This window comes from Camelus bactrianus, chromosome 11 (assembly GCF_048773025.1).
Source record: "Camelus bactrianus isolate YW-2024 breed Bactrian camel chromosome 11, ASM4877302v1, whole genome shotgun sequence".
NCBI lineage: Eukaryota > Metazoa > Chordata > Mammalia > Artiodactyla > Camelidae > Camelus > Camelus bactrianus.
In genome coordinates, this window is record NC_133549.1 from 61441143 (window position 1) to 61461175 (window position 20033).

Below are 20033 nucleotides of genomic sequence, written 5' to 3' on the forward strand. Positions count from 1 at the left end.
AGCAATGGTAGGAAAGGGCATTTCTTTTTTATCCTTTCTTAGAATTTCCACTGTCCATCTCTGCTTACACTGTCCATCTCTGCTTACATGTTGTCTATTTTTTCCATTAAAACACTCAGCATATTAATCAGTTCCTTTTTAAATTTCTGGTCTGGTAATTCCAACATTCCTTCCATATCTGACTCTGGTTCTGATGATTGCTATGATTCTTCAAACTGTATTTTTTGCCTTTTAGATGTCTTGTAATTTTTTGCTGAAAGGCAGACATGATGCACTGGGTAAAAGGAACTGCGGTAACCAGATCATTAGTAAAGTAGTGGTATGGTGGTGAAGGTATGCAGAGCATTCTATAGTCCTATAATTAGGTCTCAGTCTTTCAGTGAGTCGGTACCTCTGGACTGTAAACTTCATCAATGCTTCTCATCCCCACCTCCCATTAAAATGGGACAAGAGAGCTGGAGAGGACTGGAGTTATGTGTTTCCCTTCCTCTACATGGATGGCTAGAAGGGCTCAAATTGGGTTTTTCCCTTCCCCCAGGTGGAAGGCTAGAGCTGACTGGTGTTGGGTAGTTCGCTTCCTCCAGGTTTGCCTCTAGTAAACTGTTTCTCCTGAGGGCCCACCTTGTTAAAGAGGAGGGAATACTCTGGTGTATTTTGAAATGGTTTCTTTCCCCCTCCCTCTGCTGCAAGCAGGGGGATTTTTCTCCATTATTAACTGTGAGGACCTGGTCAACCTCCTGGTGGCAAAACTCACAAAAGTGTGGGTCCCCTCCCTGCCATGACTGGATTCTCTCACAGTTTTTAACTCTCAGAGTTGTCCACCCTGAGCCTCCAGATTCACCAATTACAGTGCAGGTTTTCCTACTCTAGCACTGGTTCTTGCAGAGGTTTCTGCTCTGGTAAGCTGTGATTCTCCATATCTGCCTGCCTTTCCATTTGAGGGGGCAGCAGATTATTCTGCAACCTCACTTGTTTGAAGGATCTAAGAAGAGTTGTTGATTTTTTAGTTTATTCAGCGTTTTACTTGTTAGAACAGAGTGGCAACTCCTAAGCTGCTCCTTCCATGCCGGACTGGAAACCAGAGATTCTGAGTTTTGAGATGTATTTTTAATTAATGGTTTTTAGGAGTGCTTTGTCTGGTTTTACAAATGTTTTTTCCCAGTTTTTCATTTGTCTTGAAATTATTTATATTGTTTTTGGAGGCACAGGAGTTTTAAATTCTTATGCAATCAAGTCTACGAAATTTGCCTTTTTGGTTTCTGATTTTATGGCATGCTTTGAACGGCCTTTCCATTAACAAAATTGTATTACCTTCACATATGTCTTCTTTTTATACTTTTATGGTACTTTTAGTTTTCACATTTACATTTTTTAATCCATCAAGAATCACTTTTTCTAAATATTTTATTAAGTCTGTAGCTTGCTATCACAAAATCATTTAATAAATACATCCATTATGTCCCAACTGACGTAAATAAAATTCTACCTTTATCTTAGACTACATACTTATATATAACTGGGTCTCTTTCTGGACTTTACTCTTAGCAAAAACAAAACAAAACAACACAAAAAACTGGCAACAGACACAGGCCTTTGAAGGAACTGGATAGCTGGAGACAGATAATAAAAAGTTAAGACTAACTTTTCATTGTTCACCATTTTGAATTTTATTCTGTATGCTTTGAATTACCACTCAAAAACATCAATAAAATTTTTTTAAAGTTTGGCTTACTAGACGTAATGGAATAATCAAATAGCTCAGCTTTCTGTAAATTATACCATAATAATTCCGTACACACCTGAACAATACCTGAAATATCTTGATTTCAAAACTGGGAAGTATGACTTAATCTCTTCTATTTTATTTGGTTTTTTTGAGGGGGGGTAATTACATTTGTTTTTTTTAATGGAGGTACTGGGGATCAAACCCATGACCTCAAGCATGCTAAGCATACTGTCAACCAGTGAGCTAAACCCTCCCCCCCAATCTCTTCTATTTTAAATGAATAGTGAAAGTGCCTCAAATATGTCTTGAACTAGAGATTTCTCTGCCATTTAATATGGTCAAACACAAAACCATTTTCTATCCTGAAGGGAGAAAAAAGCTCTTTTGTCTTAATTGTTGTAAGCAAAGCTACCACCTCAGAGGTATAAAAACCTCATGTAAGCATGTGCCCTAGATCCAGCCATCACAAACATGTTTTGTTTCCTCCATTGAATGTTAAATAGTAATTAACTTTTTCTGCTAATACCTATAGTCAAATACTTAATTCAGAGTCTAATCTTTTTATTCTAACACAACCCAATTTTCAATATTATTTCTTTATAATTTGATCTCAATGTCAGATGCCAAATCTGACCTCTGTTGTAACCATAATATCATAAAGCAAACTGGCTAAGACAGAAAAAAACATTCATCTGGTAGCAGATAGAAAAACGGGTTTCATTTTTTTAAGTTACTCTCTTTAAGAGTCTCTCCCTCACAACATTTTCTAAACAACTATTAAAGTTAGACTCATTTAGTCATTTTAGCCTTTCTGCAAATAAAATATTTTCAAGCTCTTGGAAATACTCCAACAGAACTGGGAAGGTGACCTAGTATTTAGTTTCATTTGCATAATTAATAATTACATAGATTAGATACTATCTCTGTGCCCTGTACGTCTGTTCTCACTACCTGCTCTCCTAGGGACTCTCCCACCCTCTTTTTTTCCCCTAATAAACAAACTCCTTTAACATGTAGAAGACACACATTCCACATATCTCCCAGGAACACTAAGTGAAAATGTAGAAGAGAAACCAATTCTTTTAATAAAGTATAATTACCCTTATGTTTTAAACCCTCTTGCATTTGATTATCATAACATTATCATCCCCATTTAACAGGAAACAGATCAACTTGCCAAACAACATACTACTAGCAGTAGAAACAGATCTCCTGATAGAATGTCCTTTGCCCTAAATATCCTTCTTCCCACCACTCCACAGCACAACAAGTGAACACTAGCAATACATGTTTAAAAAAATTAAGTTCAAGTGGTAGAGTGCATGCTCAGCACACAAGAGGTCCTGGGTTCAATCCCCAGTACTTCCTTCAAGCAGAAATCAACGAATAAACCTAATTACCTCCCCCTCATAAAACAAACAATACAAAAAAATTCAGTTCAGTATTTAAAGAAATAATTTTCTATCTTCTAAACAAGAAATGATCTCAAGGAATGCCAAACGATACCACACTTTAAAAGATTCCAGGCAGCAGGTAATGCATTTTCTTTTCTCTTTTTGTCTCCGGAGCCAGACCTTACACCATACAGTACTTATCTAATGGCTACCTACTACCAGATCTCAACCATCCAAAGCCCAGGCCAACATACAAATATTAGAAACACCCAGTACTGAAACCTGGGTACTTTCCATGTGAGGCTCCTTCTCAGACAAAATGACCCTTAGTTTACACTAACGATTCTCAACCATATCAGACTGGATGTCCCCCTTCCATAAAACACTTTCCAACTTGTGTTTTATCACCCTGAAATGAAATTAAAAACAATCTTCCTACAGACAACTTTAAACAAACCCATGTACCCTAAATAAGATATAAATGAGTGAAATGAAAATTATTTGAAATAAGATAATATGCATTTCGATGTGTTAATCTTGAAACAAAACTGAACTAGAAGAAGACATACAGGAGTAGTTTGTAGCTAACCATGACTGTTACGAATGCAAAGTAGTTTGTGATGCAATTTTCCCAAACTGTAAACAACTCATGGTCAAGTTGTGAACAAAACAAATCTTCCTTTCACACACAGTTGCATGCAGAAATAGACACTGGAAAATTCAGTCTCAGTGAAAACCATGGTTTAGATGTAAAATGGAGGTTCTAGGTTCAGATAATTACAAATGTTACATAACTGTCAGGCAGGATACTCCTAAACCATGGGGACATGGGGACATTCTTTGTTCAGAACAGCCCATGCATTACAAAGTGTACAGCATCCCTGGTCCCCAATCATCAAATGCTAGTGCTTAGCCCCAATTTTTCCAACAATCCCAAAAAATACCTCCCAAATTCCCCCTAGAGATCACTCCCATCTGGACCCACTGCCTGAAACATAATTCGACTATCACAGTATAATGTAAAGAACAGTAGGCAAACCTGGGTTAGAGTTCCAGTTCTACTACTTATGGGTTATGTGGTCACTGGCAGTGAACTGTAAACCTCAGTTTCCAGTGTATCAACAGGGAATAAACACTACCTAGGCTCTGTGAACTGACTCAGGTTGACTCAACAACATGTGCGTAGCACAGGGTAGGTGGTTTCCAACACATGGCATATTGAGATGTGAAGAAGGAGGCTGATGCAGATTGAGAGCAGCAAGAAGTGACATGAATGTGGAGGAGGCTGAAGATATAATAAGCACACAAAATGAAATTTAACACACAGCAGCCTATGGACATTTCAGAGAGTAGTCAGCAGTCCTATTTATTTCAACAACCCCTGAAAGCATTAGTATATTTTGGTATAGTGAAATAATTAATATTCAGGATGACCTCCAAATTAAGAAGGCAAGAAAGACATCTTTAAGAGACTTCCACCATACACAACTGAAATTTCATTCAGTTTTCATACTTAAGAGAATGACTATCTAAAAAACATTATCTAAACCTTTACTCAGAAATTACCCTATTCCAGATACTGGGAAAACACAGATAATTAATACATCATACCTGTCTTTAAATAGCTTACCATCCAATAGATACAGCTTGGTTCAGAGAAGAGAGGTAAGGAAAAGGTACATTAGGAGTTGGGAAGGCAGTAAAAATTAACATTTAAGGATCTATTCATGGAGGGATTTGAATGCCATTCAAATAACTCTGAGTTTTACTGGGCAAGAGAATTTTCCAGAAAACTAGTGCTTCTGTGGCACACCTGATTTCCAAATAATACTGAAAAATGGCCAAAAATAAAAGATTTGAACAAATGCAAATTTTCATTAATAAGATCCCTGAAATTCAAGTATACATTCTTAACATGAGAAAATAAACCGGGGGTAGGGGGGAGGACTAAACCAAGAGTAGAGAGCAGTTCGAGTTCATTTCTTAAATAATGAAAATATTATTAAATGTATTGAACCTGGGACCTTAAAGAAAAATTCAGCATAATCTTATATGTATCCTTCATTTTTCTCCCAAGCAGGTCGCAGAACTCTCTAAACATGTATTAAGCAATGCTTCATATCACCCCTGGAAGGCAAGAGTTAGGCTGCAGTATTACCAGCTTCTTTTTACTATGGGGAAACTGAGGAACAAAAAGAATAAATTACAGTATGGTCACAAAGTAAGCTATTATATTCTTCTAGGACTTTTAATTAAAGACTTCAAGCTGACATTTCATCTTTTATTCTCACCATCTGACTACTAGAATTACCTTTTATTATCGCCTTAACAGAAAAAAAAAAAAAAAGACAAACTAAACTTTGAGATCGTTTTCTATTTGGTACTGCTGCCAAGAAATCAGAGTTTAAGTTCTGCCTCTTGAAATTATGATACCTGCAAGAACTGCAAGGTGTTAAGCAGTAATCCAATTTTCAAAAAACCAGACACCTGTAAATAGCAGGACAGGTCAGGAATTCTAGGCCCAAATTTTTACTTCGACTATCTGGCAGGCTCAGATGTGTGTTTGTAAAACAGGCTTTGCAGATGCTGTGATGAAAAGGAGCCTTAAGTGGCCCAGAAGAGTGGTATCAATACACCCACTACTGCAAAGCTGAAATCCAATGCTTTCTTCCCTCTGCCCCTCCCTGCATTGCACCACGCATCAGGAGATTCCTGGTACACACTGAGGCCTGTGCAAAGATCCTCCCCTGTTTGCCTTAAAATGCGGTAGTCTGAGGATGCCCAGGGCCTCAGTTAACAATGAGGACACCGGATGTGGCTGAACACATCTCAGCATCTCGCCTCTCCAGAAACTAGGGCCTGATCCGGAGGATTCTACTGGACAGAGTTCTGCTACTATTTCATTTTTCACACACGCACTGACAACCCCTACCCCCAAGTCCCCTTCCTCAGCCTCCCACCACCACCACCACCACCACCACCACCACCACCATCCCCCAGCCAAGTGGGCGTCCCAGGGACGTAAGGAGGAGGAAAAGGGAGGTCAGCGCGCAGGGACCTGGGCCGAGAGGCCCTCCGACGGGCTGGGGTCCCGGCCGCCCAGCCCCCGGAGCCCAGACGCCCAGACCTGGCCTCGGCCAACGCGCCGCCGCTGCCGCCTATCAGCGGAGCGCAGGGGCGGGGCCGCCTGGCTCGGCGGCGGCTCGGCCGGCGGGCGGGGACGGGCGGGGGACCGACTGCCGCGCAGCTCCGGCCGCCGCGCGCAGACACCGGGCCCGGCTCCCGAGGGCGCCAGCGCGGCCCCGGGGAGCGCGAGGAGCCGGCGAGCGCGCGGCCTGCCGTTGGCGGCCTGGTCCGCCACGCTCGGTGCCCACCCGCCCCCGAGGTGGGGTCCAAGCCCCCGGAAAGATGGTGTCCTGGATGATCTCCAGAGCCGTGGTGTAAGTGCCGCTCACCGCGCCCCGCAGCCCACGCGAGGCCCGAGGGAGATGGGGGGAGGGGAGCGGCCAGGAGGAGAAGGGAAGGCCCGGGCCTGGGCGGGGGTGGGCTGGACTGGCCTTGGGCCTGGCCGGGGTCTGGGGGCTCTCGGCCTCCTCACCCTAGTCCACGTCGCTGCGGAGCTCCCTGCGTCGGACGAAGGCCCGGCGGCTGCGGCGCGGCCGGACTGCGTGCGGCTCGTCAGCTCTGCTCCCGCGGCGTTGGGTGGGCAGGCGCACAGGGTAGGCAGCGCGCGCTCCCTGCTCCCGCTCCCCGCGCTGCGCGGCACCGCCCTGCGGGCCTGGGAGCGGCGCGCCTCGCGGCGGCGCCGTGCGCAAGCTCCGCAGAGGCTGAGAGCGGGAGGCTCCGCGATCCGCCTGTGGATTCCGTGGCGGCGCCTAGCCTTTGTATCCTGCCGCTGTTGCGTTGCGGGTCTCTCTGGGCGGCCGATTGCCACTGGGTCACGTGTGGTAGGAGGAGAGATTAGTCTAAAAACCCGAGACGGCTCCCGGCTGAGATCTCTGGGAAGGGTCTCAGTTGTCCCGAGATCTACAGCTTATCGAGAAAGCAGCTCATTATTGAACGGTGACACTCGCCAGCTCGCACAGATCCCAGAATTCGGCCGTCTTGGCGGAAGTATTGCTAAGTGATTGAGAGGCTACAGGTCTCTGTGGCCTTTGTTCAAATTGTCGGTTCATTTCATTGTGCTCTTACCAACAAGTGCTGCAGACCTATAAGAAAAAAATAAGTTGAATTGTGCTGTTTACTCAGTAAAGGTATTTGTTGGACTATAATTTAAACTGATTTACTCCCACCCCCCTCAACTTAACCCCCTCCTCAAAAACAGAAATCACCAAGTAAACAACAAAGACTTAGTTACAGCCAGGGGCCGGTGGATTCATTATTCATGATCTCTATAGGAGTAATACTATCTCGGTACCTTTATGAAATGTTTTTATGAGGTGGCAGACTTTTCTAACTATATAGAATGAGGAAAAAATAACATTACCAGATTTTTAATTTTGTTTCTCAGTGGGCAGAAGGAGCTAATTTTTCTGTGTGTTTTGGTTTTATTTTGTTTGGGAGTGAATCACCCGCTTAGTAGCCCTGTTAAACCTGATTTGCAATAGCATTCAAAATTTGTCTTTTGATTGTCTTCATGCAGTTTGTCCTTCCGCGGTACAGTTTCTAGTTTTAAAGCTTCCTGTGTTCATCTGTACAAAACTAAAAAGAAATAAAAGCATTCCACGGATGTCTTTTTTTTTTTTTTTTTTTTTTTTTTTGCCTTTTGGGGCCTTGTTTGAGTCTTCATTTTAATAATACAGGCATATCTTTCCAGACCTAGTAGACGTCTACCAGTTGTGTCTGCATCTAGACATGAAGGGCCCCGTTAAGAAGCTGTACCTTTTTTTTTTTTTTTTAATTTTCAGGGTATCTTTAACCAGTTCTTTAACTGATAGATAGAAAATTGTAAAGCGCTTTGATTTAGTTTGCATTACTCACATCAGATTTTTGTTTTTAATCATTGACTTTGAGTTATGAATGTCTTTTCTGGGTGCTGTCTATAACACAAAAGTTAGTAACACATAACTGATCTTTATGGAACTGACAGTTCGAATACTGCTACTGCTGTGCAGGTCAAGTCTTGTAAGAGTTACACCCAGTGCTACAGAGTTCAGAGGAGGAAGAGATTATATCTGGTTGAAGAATCAGAAAAAGCAAGGGAGATTACACTTGAGATGGGCCTTAAAGGACAGACTGAATTTAGACAGCCAGAGATGAAAAAGGAGAGGATTCCAGATAAAGAGATCACTGTGAGCCAAAGCACAGAGGAGGGAAAACCCAGATTAGTTACAGAGGACTTGAGGGACTGGGGAGATAAAGCTGAAAAGGCAGGCTGGGCCCAGTTTTCAAGGAATGTAAGGAAGAAGTGATAGATTTTATTAGGCAGCAGTGCCTTCGCTTTGGAAGATTCTCTGCCTTGTGTGAGATCGATGTAAATGGAGAAACTCCGAAGATGGGGAGACCACTTACGGGGCTCCCTAACAGGAGAGAGGGGATTAAAGCTTGCATACTTGAACCTACAGAATTTAAAGCATGAGGCAAAGGAAGGAGCAAAATGTGAAGGACAAAGGGTCATGGAAATGTATTTATCAAGTGTCAGGAAATGTATTTCATGAGCCATTGAACCATTCATTAGTCTATTAGAAAGCACAGTTGTCAGGGGATACAAGCATCACTGTATTTTTGCTCCTCTGCCCTCCAATTTCTCTTTCTCTAAGCACTGAATGTTTTCTACTCCCTTGATCATATGTAAGAACACAAAGGATCAACCCCAGGGTCTACACAAACTTGGAAAACCTTTCTCAAACCAGGAAAAAGAATTTACTTAACATTCTTTCTAATCCACTGGAACAGTCAGCTTAGTCCTGAGTCTGAAGAAAGATCAGACAGTTCTCTTAACATGAGCCTCTGGTGGCATGTGAAAGGAACACAAGGACCTTCTTTAACTGGAGCTCCCTGTGTGCAGGAGCACTTTACTTTCTCCCCAGACTGGCAGATCATTTCAGGGAGGCTTGGGAATCAGACCTGGATGCCAGTTAATAGCTTTGGGGTCCTGGGCAACATACTAAATCCATCTGAGTTTCAGTGTCCTTGCCTTTATTTTATTTTTTGTGGGGGGAGGAGAGGGAGGTAATTAGGTTTGTTCTTTATTTATTTTACTTTCTAGAGGAGATTCTAGGGATTGAACCCAGGACCTCGTGCATGCTAAGCATGCTCTCTACCACTTTGAGCTATACTCCACCCCCCACTGTCCTTGTCTTTAAATGGTTATAATATTTACCTCCTTAAAACTGTTGTAAAGATTAAATTAGTTTAACTAAAACACATCAAATGTGGTGCCTGGTATTTGTTGGCACTAGAAACATAATAGATAAATAAATAGATTTTTTGGGTAGAGGGGAGAGGTGTAAGATGGTATAGAAAAAATATCATGGGACTTTAATTGTCCTTATCACTGGAAACCTGGAATTTAGAACTAGTTTTTTGCTGTGTTTTTTTTTCAATTGAGTTATAGTCAGTTTACGATGTTGTGTCAATTTCTGCTGTACAACACAATTTTTCAGTCATACATGAATATACATATATTCATTTTCATACAGAACTAGCTTTGATTATGCTAACCAGCTGAATGACCTTGAGTCAACTTCTTACTGATTATAGACCTCTATTTCTTTCTCTGCAAAAAGACCTGGTAACCTCAACTTTTGTACAGCTGTAGCGTTCTGTAATGCTATGAGGATTTTTCATCATTTCCAGTCTTTTTAAAATCAGTTTAACTTTACAGGCAATATTGAAAGGTTAGTTAGCAATTATTAAGGGATAGTAACCTGAGACTACCAAATGATATGTGATACCCATACCTTACCTTTTAAAACACGACTCTTAGAGGTTGAGGGAAACCCCCATTTTCCTAACTTTTCTTAATTTGTGTATACAGCATAGCATTGTGGTTAAATTAAGATCAGGACTAAAAACAGATTGCCTGAAAAAAAAAATTTTTTTTTTGGTGCCAAAACCTGGGACCAAAAAAAATTTATTATTATATGGTAAGCATCTTCTATGTTGTTCTGAAGTCTTATTTTATATCTTCTATTTGATCAAACCAGTATTCATAATCTTCATAGCCATTCTTCTATTTTTTAATTTTCCTTTTGGATCATTTCTAATATTGTATTATCATAGGTAATGCTACAATGTAATTATCATGCTGCAATGGACATCATTTATATATACTTTTTAAGTGTTTCCTTAGGATAAATATCCAAAAGGAGTATTTCTGAGTCAAAGGCTATGAATATCTTTAATGACCATTGATATCAATTGCCAAGTTGCTATCCAGAAAGATGTTAATATTTTACACTTTCACCAACAATGTATGAGTACTGTCTTTATCACAGTTTAGCCAGATAGGGGAGTTTTAACTTTTTTTATACTTCCCTAATGAATATAACAGATCTCATTGTTCTCATTTGCATTTTTTCTTATTAGCAAGGTTTAATATTTGTCCTAATATTTATTTAGTATATCATATATTGTACAAATAGTCTTTATGCTCTTTATCCATTTATCTCTTGGTTACTTGATAATTCACTTGTTTATCTGAGCTCCTTCCATAATAAGGAAATTAACTTTAAAGTCCTATTTGATGCAAGTGTGTTTCTCAATCTAATTATACTTCCCTTTAGATATTTTATTTTTAGTTATATAGAGAGTTGATAGTTTTTAGTGCAGTTCAACTTGTTCATTTTTTACTTTGTAATTTCTTTCTCATTTCTAAATATAAAATACTATTTACTCCAGATTCTTTATCAGTACTACTTTCTCACATAGAGTTAGATAAATTTGGTAACTTCCTTTTTAATTCTGTACATCTGTATTTCCCTTTTTACATCATAACATTTTTATTTTTCTTTTACCATATTTTTATTATCTGGCAGTACTACTAAACCTCAATCTTCTTTCTTTAATTGATCCTCTTCAATTATATTTAATGGGTATCTTTAGAGTCTAAATTACATACTCTAGCAATACTCTAGCTTAAAAACCATACTCTAGCAATTGTGCCCCTTTCTTTCCAACATCATATTTTCCCTCTGCTAGACCTCTCTTGTCAGCTTGCAAACATGCCATTTATTATTTCTCCTATCTTAAAAAAAAAAACAAAAAAAACTCTTTCAGCCTACTATACTTTTCACCTCATTACCCTATTTCTTTCCCTCTCTTTAAAGCAAACACTGTTCAGAAGAACAGTCTGTATACACTTTCTCCACTTCCTCGCCTTCAGGTCACTGTTGAAGCCATGCTACTTAGGCTTTGCCACCAACCACTCCATTAAAGTTACCCTTCCATAGGTCAGTATCGACCCCCTACATGGCCAAATTGGTCCTTGTATGACTTAGCAGCAGATTTGGGTTTTTTAAATTATTTTATTCATTTACTTTTTTTTTTTGGTAGGGGGAAGTAACTAGGTTTATGTACTTTTAGAGGAGGTACTGGGGATTGAACCTAGGACCTCATGCATGCTAAACAAGCATTCTACCACTTGAGCCATACCCTCCCCCCAGCAGCAGCTTTTCATACAGTTGCTCATTCTCTCCTTGAAGTACTTTCTTCACTTGGATTCCAAGAAACTGTGCTTCTTCATAACTCACTAACCACTCCCTACTCAGTCTCCCTTGCCACATTCCTTTACATGCCCTGAGTTATTAAAATTGGTGTGTCCAGGCGCTCAGTTCTTAAACCTTTTCTCTTTTCTATCTACACCTATGAGGACTCCCATTAATTTACATTTTCAACCCAGACCTCTGCTGAACTCATGATCATACATATTTTTAACTGCCTCCTTAACTCTATTTGGAAGCATTTAAAAGTCATCTCGAATTTAAGATATCCAAAACTGAACTCTTGAATTTTCTTTTTGATCTGCCTCTGGCAGCCTGCCCCAGCCCAGTTAATGATAGCTCAGCCCTTCAGTAGTTTAGGCCAAAAACTTTGGCATCATCCTTGATTCTTCTTTTTCTCCAATTCCATACGTTGAAGACTACAGAAAAGCTTGTTGTCTCTACCTGCAAGATATACATCCAGGATCCATCCAGTTCTCAACACCTTTACTTACATTACTCAATTCCAAGCCAGCATCATCTCTGAAACATATTGTTATAGTAGTAACCTGCTTCTGTCCTTTTTCTGTGTGTGTGCTGGTTAAGATTATGACAGGATTAATTAAAAACATCTTAAATCCTTGGGAACTTTGAGGGCAGTCACAATTTACAAGTGATATTTTTCTTCCGTTATATGTGCTTTAAATATTTTTAAATGGTTGTAAAATCTCAGTGATGGCTAAAATAATTTCTTTCAATTAGGTTAAGGTAGATTTTATCTTTATTTACCAGTTTTAATGAACTCCATCATGTAAATAGCTTAACTGTTCATGAATTGTGTCTAAGAATAGGATACTGCTGTTAGACAACCAAGAAATAAGATAAATGGGAGCAATGATGTTTTCAAGGAAACTGGAAAAGTTAAAAATCTAAAAGTTAAAAATCTTAAACATATAATTTGTTGTGACTGCCCAGCAAGAGGTGATCGTTTCTGTCTTCCTAAACTATTGGGTCTTGTTTTCATTGCAGAGGCCAGAACTTCCAACAAGATTCCTTTATTGTAGCCTTCACTTAAGAAACAATTTCCTTTTGTCCACTTTTTGTCAGTGCTGCTGTATTAGCTATTTCTTTTTCCACTGGATTCTTTAACCCTTTTATGATAGAGATTCTTATATTCTCTTCTTTCAGTATAGAGTTAAATGTTCAAATAAATGGTGTATTACAATAATAATGGCATAAATGGTATAAATACCCTAAAATAAATATGGCATTACTGTTTTGGTCATCACATGGAAAAAGATTACTGCTGAGTTTCTGTTGGCAGAACGTGAGCTTAGTTCTGTGTCACTGATTATGCATTTGCCCTAAACTACCCTTTTCATACATTTTTTTGAGGTTAAATGGAAGGTTAAAGGTAAAAATTATTCTACGTGTCTTAATGTTTACAAAACTATCTGTTAGGGGTTTAAGCATACTTATCCTATTACTGAAGTAAATTTACCATCGTCGGTCATATGAAAATTACAAAGGCCAGGATGACTGAAAATCAAGTGAGGTGGTATACTCACTAAGATACTGTGGCCAGAGAAAACAGTAGCAGTTGGAATTTAACAATGGCTAAAGATTTTAAGTAAAGAACAGACTAGCTAATGTTAGAATATTATACAGCTATTCATAATGATATTCAAAATATTTTTAATTTTCATTTGACATTCTTTTAAATATGTCAGAGCTTCTTAACTTAGCACTACTGACATTTTGGACTGGATAATTCTTTCTTGCCAGGGCTGTCCTGTGCATTGTGGGAGGTTTAGCGGCATCCTGGTCTCTATTCACAAGGTGCCAGTAGCATCCCACCCACCTAGATATGACAGCCAAAAATGTCTCCAGATGTTGCCATATATCACCTAGTGGGCAGAAATGCCACTGGTTGAGAACCACTTTGTTAAGTGAAAAGGGAAGGAAAATATGTACGGGAGGGAATGAGCCTAGAAAACTACACTGTTCAGTATAAGAGCCACTTGTGACATGTGGTTATTGAAATGTATGTTAAATTAAGAATTAAGTTCCTCAGTCATACTAGTCAAATTTCAAGTGCTCAGTGGCCATGCAAGCTTAATGGCTACCTTATTGGGGAGCACTGAAATAAGAGTGTTTACATCATTGCAGAAAGTTCTGTTGGAGTGATTCCCTACAGATACAGTCTGCTCGGCATCCCCATCTGAAAATGGCTTTGTTGCTTACTATTTGCTGCTTCTATGGGAGAAATTATAGGCTATAATGATATTTGGAAATTCATAAACATCTTGGGAATCTCAAGAATGTTCTGTATAAAATACTGTTGCTGATCAATCTGTCATAATTTTTTACTGCTTTAAAATTAATTTCTATACTAATATTTACAGAGAATTTCCCAAAATTGATGACAATTGCTGATACAGTACATTTTGAGAATAATTTTCATAATCATATATTCTGCATATCAGCTCTTATGGTCCTTATTTTCTAAATTTATAAATGAAATGTGGATTACAAGTTATGCTTTTCCTGGTCCTAAAAGTTCTTAGGTTATTAGGATTTGAATACAGAGCCAAGAATTTCCAGTATGTTGCTTTCCTTTCTATTAACAATGTCATCAACTCTGCCAAAGCAGAGCTACCAAAAAAATCATGAAAACCAAAGTCACAGGAAAAATCTAAACATAGTAGACTTGTACTGGGCCAGTAATTCAAAACATAATTTCAGAATGTATTCAAATATATCATTGCTGAGAGCATTAATATTTTCAAGTAATGATATATCCATTTTAGGAAAGAATTATTCTCACCCATAAATAAAACCAAACATTCTGCTATGGAAAGTCTCCTTAACCTTTTATCATGTCACATTTCTGAGTAATATATTCATTTGCTGGCTTCTATTACAAAGAACCACAAACTGGGTGGCTTAAACAAAAGAAAATCATTGTGTCAATGGGGTTCTTCCGTCTGCAGGCTATGAGGGAGAATCTGTTGCATTTCTCCCTCCTAGCTTCCGTTGGTTTGCTGGCCATCTTTGTGTTCCTAGGCTTGTAAATGTGTCACCCTGATCTCTGCTGTCATCTTCTGGTGGCATTCTCCCTGCGTGCATGTCTCTCTCCAAATTTCCCATTTTTATAAGGATACAAGTCATTTTGGATTAGGGCCTACCCTAATTACCTCATTTTAACTAGATTACCTCTATAAAAACCCTATCTCCAAATAAGGTCACCATATCTTTCTTGGAAGGACACAATTAAATCCATAATAATCTCTTTTATATATCCTGAGGAAAACTAATATGTGGCAAGGATAGCGTAAGGGATTAGATTAGAAAAGTAGGGAAAAAATCACTGGAGGCATGAAAGGGAGAGCAGAAACCTTGCTAAAAATCTTGATTATATTACTTGTATGCTTCCTGTGGAGAACGATAGATAAATTGCTATGAAACATTTTGTATTTAATAAAACTTACATATTTAAATAAATGAATACATTAACCTTGCATTACATCAATATCAAGAATAATTAATAAACAAATGTTTGGCATTTTAAAAAAACAGTATGATTACATATAGCACTGAATAAATTATATGCTAAAGGTTCTGCTAATGGGACACTTTTCATCATCAAACTTTAATCTTTAGGGCTCCCAAAATTAGGAATGCACTATCACCAAAACTGTAAAGTGGATAAACTCACTTCCTTTCTTTGTTAAACATTTGAGAGACCGACAGGAACAATGAGCAGTAGGTATCCTTGAGTGTCAACTTAAAGAATATGGCAATAGAAGAGAATAAACTTACTGGTCTTTGCCTAAGAGGTATCATTATTGCCATGATCAGTTCTTCACTGCTTCGCGCCTGTGGTCTTTGTTTTCTATTGAGCACACCAGCCAATCTCACTATGGCTGAACAAACTTCTCAGTTGTTCATTTTATGTTTATTTGCATTGTATCTTTTTAATCATTAATTTTTATTAGCCCTAGTTTTTGTTTCTGATTTTCTGAAATATGGGGCCTCTCAATTTTCACTTTGTATACCTAGGTTAATTTTGCCAATAGAAATGACAATGGTTTTAAGGTGTTTAATGGATGATAAGTGTACAGGAAAAAGTATTCTCTAAAGATACACCTCTCGGTCCATATAAAAGATCCATGCAAGTGTATAAATCATAAACAACCTAAAAATATTAAATTTTTAAATAAAACTATTTGAGAAAAGTGGTCTGAAAGCTTTGTGTAAAGATATTCTGAAAGGATATCTGGTCTTTTCCTTGCCAAGTAAAAGTTTCAGATATGCAAATTGGAAATAAACTTTTTCCCCCTATACAAAGTTTATGCATTGTTACTATGATTAAATAATTTTTAGAAACTTCTAAATCCTATGTCTTGTGTTATTTTATGTGATAAATATGATATAAGTAATACTTTATTTCACATGATCTCCTCTAAGTTTAAGAAATAAAATGTATTGTCTAGGAGTAGGGAATTAAGAGGTACAAAATACTATGTATAAAATACATAAGCTCCAAGTTTACATTGTGCAACACAATGTAATGTAAATATAATCAATAGTTTATAATAACTATAAATGGAGTATAATCTTTATTTTAAAAATTGTGAATCGCTATGTTATACACCTGAAAATTATGTAATATTGTCCATCAACTACGGCTCAATAAAAAAACTAACAGGCACAAGTCATTTTTTTAAAGAAATAAAATGTACTGTCTTCCAGTAACTCTGTACCCATTACCTTAAATGTTTGCTGGTGACAGATTCTTATAGTGCTTTAACTAAAATAGATCACCTAAAACTAAGATCAGTCAAACATAGGTGGTAAACCATTTTAAGAGTAATAGTTACAATAAAATGATATCTTGATTACCTTGAATGACCAAGAAATATAAAGGAAATGCTGAAAATTATATAACCTGTAACCTAAAAATGACACTGCCTATTTGCAATTTAAATATGTGATGAGAGGAGGAACTGTATGAGGAAAGAAAGCATTCAGTTTCTTCCTTTGAAGAATTCAGTTTTACTCCCCCACTTCAAAGTCGGGCAACACTGTCTCTTGTCCTCTTTTTCATACTTTCCTCAGCTTTTTGTCTAGTTTTACTCTTTTTCCCTTCATTCTCAATAAAGGTGAGGAGAAAATGGTATGGTCTCTGACATGTGCAGAGATACGAGAATTTAAAAGCTTACAAATATAATCTATATTTTCCAAACCAACTGAGAAAAAGAGGAGGCTAGAGAGAGAAAGACCAAATAAAGAGGGCAGATGGTGGGGGGAACATATGGACAAAAGAAATTATGGTAGAAATGGGTTCAAATATATCTGTGAAGACAATAAATGTACATGATTACATTCTTCTGTTAAAAGATAGACTGTAACACTGGATAAAAAACCTATAAAGTTATAAAATGTGATTGAAAGATAAAAGATCTAAATAAATGGATAGCTGATATTAATGGATCAAAATTAGTTGATGAATACCAATTTTCCCCAAATAGATATATAAATTCAGTGGAATCCCAACATGATTTTGTTGTTTTGGGTTTCATGGAACTGGATAGACTTAATTATCTCTGGTTCATAGGAAAGAGCAAAAGCTTAGGAATCAATAATATAGCAGCAAAAACAGGGAAGGAAAAATTGCCCTATTACATATCAAAATTTATTATAATGTTGTAGTAATTGAGGCAATGTAGTGTTGGTGCATTGCTTGACAACAGACTTAATGAAACACAGTCAGGAATCCAGAAACTAACCCAGGCATATATGGAAATCTGATACAACAGAAGTAGTGTTCAAAATCAGTGGGAAAAATAATAAATGCTTGAGAGTGTGTGGAGAAAAGGGAACCCTCCTACACTGTTGGTGGGAATGTAGTTTGGTGCAGCCATTATGGAAAACAGTATGATAATTCTAAAACTAAAAATGGACTTACCACATGATCCAGCAATCCTACTCCTGGGCACGTATCTGGGGGGACCTCTAATTCAAAGGGATACATGCATCCCTATGTTCACAGCACTATTTACAATAGCCAAGACATGGAGACAACCTAAATGTCTATTGACAGATGACTGGATAAAGAAGTTGTGAATAGTGTGTGCATGTGTGTGTATATATATGTGCACACACACATATGCACACAATGGAATACTACTCAGCCATAAAAAAGAATAAAATAATGCCATCTGTAGCAATACAGTTAGACCTGGAGATCATCATTCTAAGTGAAGCCATCCAGAAAGAGAAAGACAAATACTGTATGATACCACTTATATGTGGAATCTAAAAAACAAAAACAAATGAACATACTTACAAAACAGAAACAGACTCACAGACATAGAAAACAAACTAATGGTTACCAGTGGGGAGAAGGGATGGGAAGGGATAAATCAGAAGTTTGAGATTTGCAATACTAACCACTATATATAAAATAGATAAACAACAAGTTTCTACTGTATACCACAGGGAACTATATTCAATATCCTGTAGTAACCTATAATAAAAAAGAATATAAAAATGAATATGTGTATGTATATATATATGACTAAAACATGCTGTACACCAGAAATTGATACAACATTGTAAACTGACTATACTTCAATTTAAAAAAATCAATGAGAAAGGATGGATAATTAGTGTTGTGACAACTTGGTTATCTCTCAGAAAAAGAATGATGCTACAGCCTTACTTCACAGCAAACTCAAAAGTGAATAATCAGTGGATTACCTGCTCAGATGTGAAAACTGAAACAAACATAACATAACATAACATAACATAACATAACATAACGTAACGTAACGTAACGTAACATAACATTATACTGATGTTATCCCCATTTTGCTATTAAGAAATGCAAGACATGCTCTAACTTACCCAAGAAAGTAACATACTAACAGGCAGAGCTAAGTGGCGCTCTGACTCTAGAACCAGACCTTAACCAATGTGCTATACCACCTCCCTGTGTTACAATTTACACGTGTTACTTTTTACATTTTAAATCAGCTTTATTTGGTTAGAATTTACATACAGTAATTTCAATGAGTTTTGTCAAATATGTGTACTTCTGTATCACCACCCCTATCAAGATTCACTTCACATTCTCAACAATAGTAGTTGAAGTTTTACTACATTGGCCATCCCTGACAATAAATTTATCTTTACCAGTCTATGTGAAAAAATACCTAAGTATTTTAAATATCCTTTTCAGGATATGGAATTTTTAAACTTCAGTTTAGAAATCCATATTGCTATTTTCCCAGTTCCTCAATAGCTTTGGGGCAGGGGAGGAGGGTGTGATGGGGAAATCCAGCACTAGAATTGTGGCCCAATGAAGGCTAAACATGCAGATAGTTTTGTAACATATTTAACAAAGTATGATAGTCAGAAGGTGTAAGAATTCTTTAAAATCAATAAGGAAATAATCTAAAAGAAAAATGTACAAATGAACAAGGCATCTCCTAGAAGAAAGCAATGGCAACTAGATGTGGGAAAAGATACACAAAACTCATTAGTTTTCAGGAAAATGTAAATTAAGACCACATTGAAATTCCATTTCACACCTTCTAGCCTGCAAAAATTAAGAAGTCTGAAAATACCAAGTGTTGGCAAGGATAGGTAGAGCAACAGGATCCTTTCATGTGATGCCAGTAAGAGAGTAAGATGCTGCAACTGCTTTGGAAAACAATTTGGCCCTAACTTATCATGTTAATCATTCACATACCCTACAACCCAGCAATTTCACAACTAGGTAGAATTTGACACATGCACCAGGAGATGTTTGCAAGGATATTTATTAGGAAAGTTCTCAAAGCAAAAATCTACCAAGAATACTAATCTACATGAACAAAATAATTAGTAAATAAATATTAGTATATTTACATAATGGAAGATCACACAGCAGTAAAACTGAATGAGATACCACTTAGCATCAGCATGGATGAATGTTAGGAAAATTAAAGTGTTCTTTGAAAAAAGCCAGATACAATTGCATTTAGTATGATACCATTTTAAAGTCTTCAGCATAGGTGAAACTCGACAGTATATAATTTTGAGATATACATATACAGCAAATGTATTTTTAAAGAGAGAATGATAAACACAAATTTTAGGATAAGGGTTAACTCTGAGAGAGTACACTGGCAGAAGAAAGGGCTTTGGGACAGTGGTGTTGGTGGTGTTCTACTTTGGAGTTAGATGACTGATTCATTTCATTATGCTTCAAAACTGTGAAGT

The 20033-nt window shown here is 37.7% G+C and overlaps 2 protein-coding genes across 3 annotated transcripts in view; one reads left to right on the plus strand and one right to left on the minus strand.

Moving 5' to 3' along the window:
* The window catches only part of JMJD1C (jumonji domain containing 1C), a 257984-nt gene extending 250967 nt beyond the window's left edge, over positions 1-7017 (minus strand). Inside the window, exon 1 of the mRNA XM_074374078.1 lies at positions 6719-7017. The gene's annotated coding sequence lies outside the window, so the exon portion shown is untranslated. The remainder of the gene's footprint in view (positions 1-6718) is intronic.
* Positions 6190-20033, plus strand: part of REEP3 (receptor accessory protein 3) — an 89671-nt gene continuing 75827 nt past the window's right edge. Inside the window, exon 1 of one of the 2 annotated variants that reach the window (XM_074374082.1) lies at positions 6190-6560. In XM_074374082.1, coding sequence (XP_074230183.1) covers positions 6529-6560 — 32 coding nt within the window. In that variant the 5' untranslated portion in view covers positions 6190-6528. The remainder of the gene's footprint in view (positions 6561-20033) is intronic. The other variant, XM_074374081.1, reaches the window with a different exon arrangement.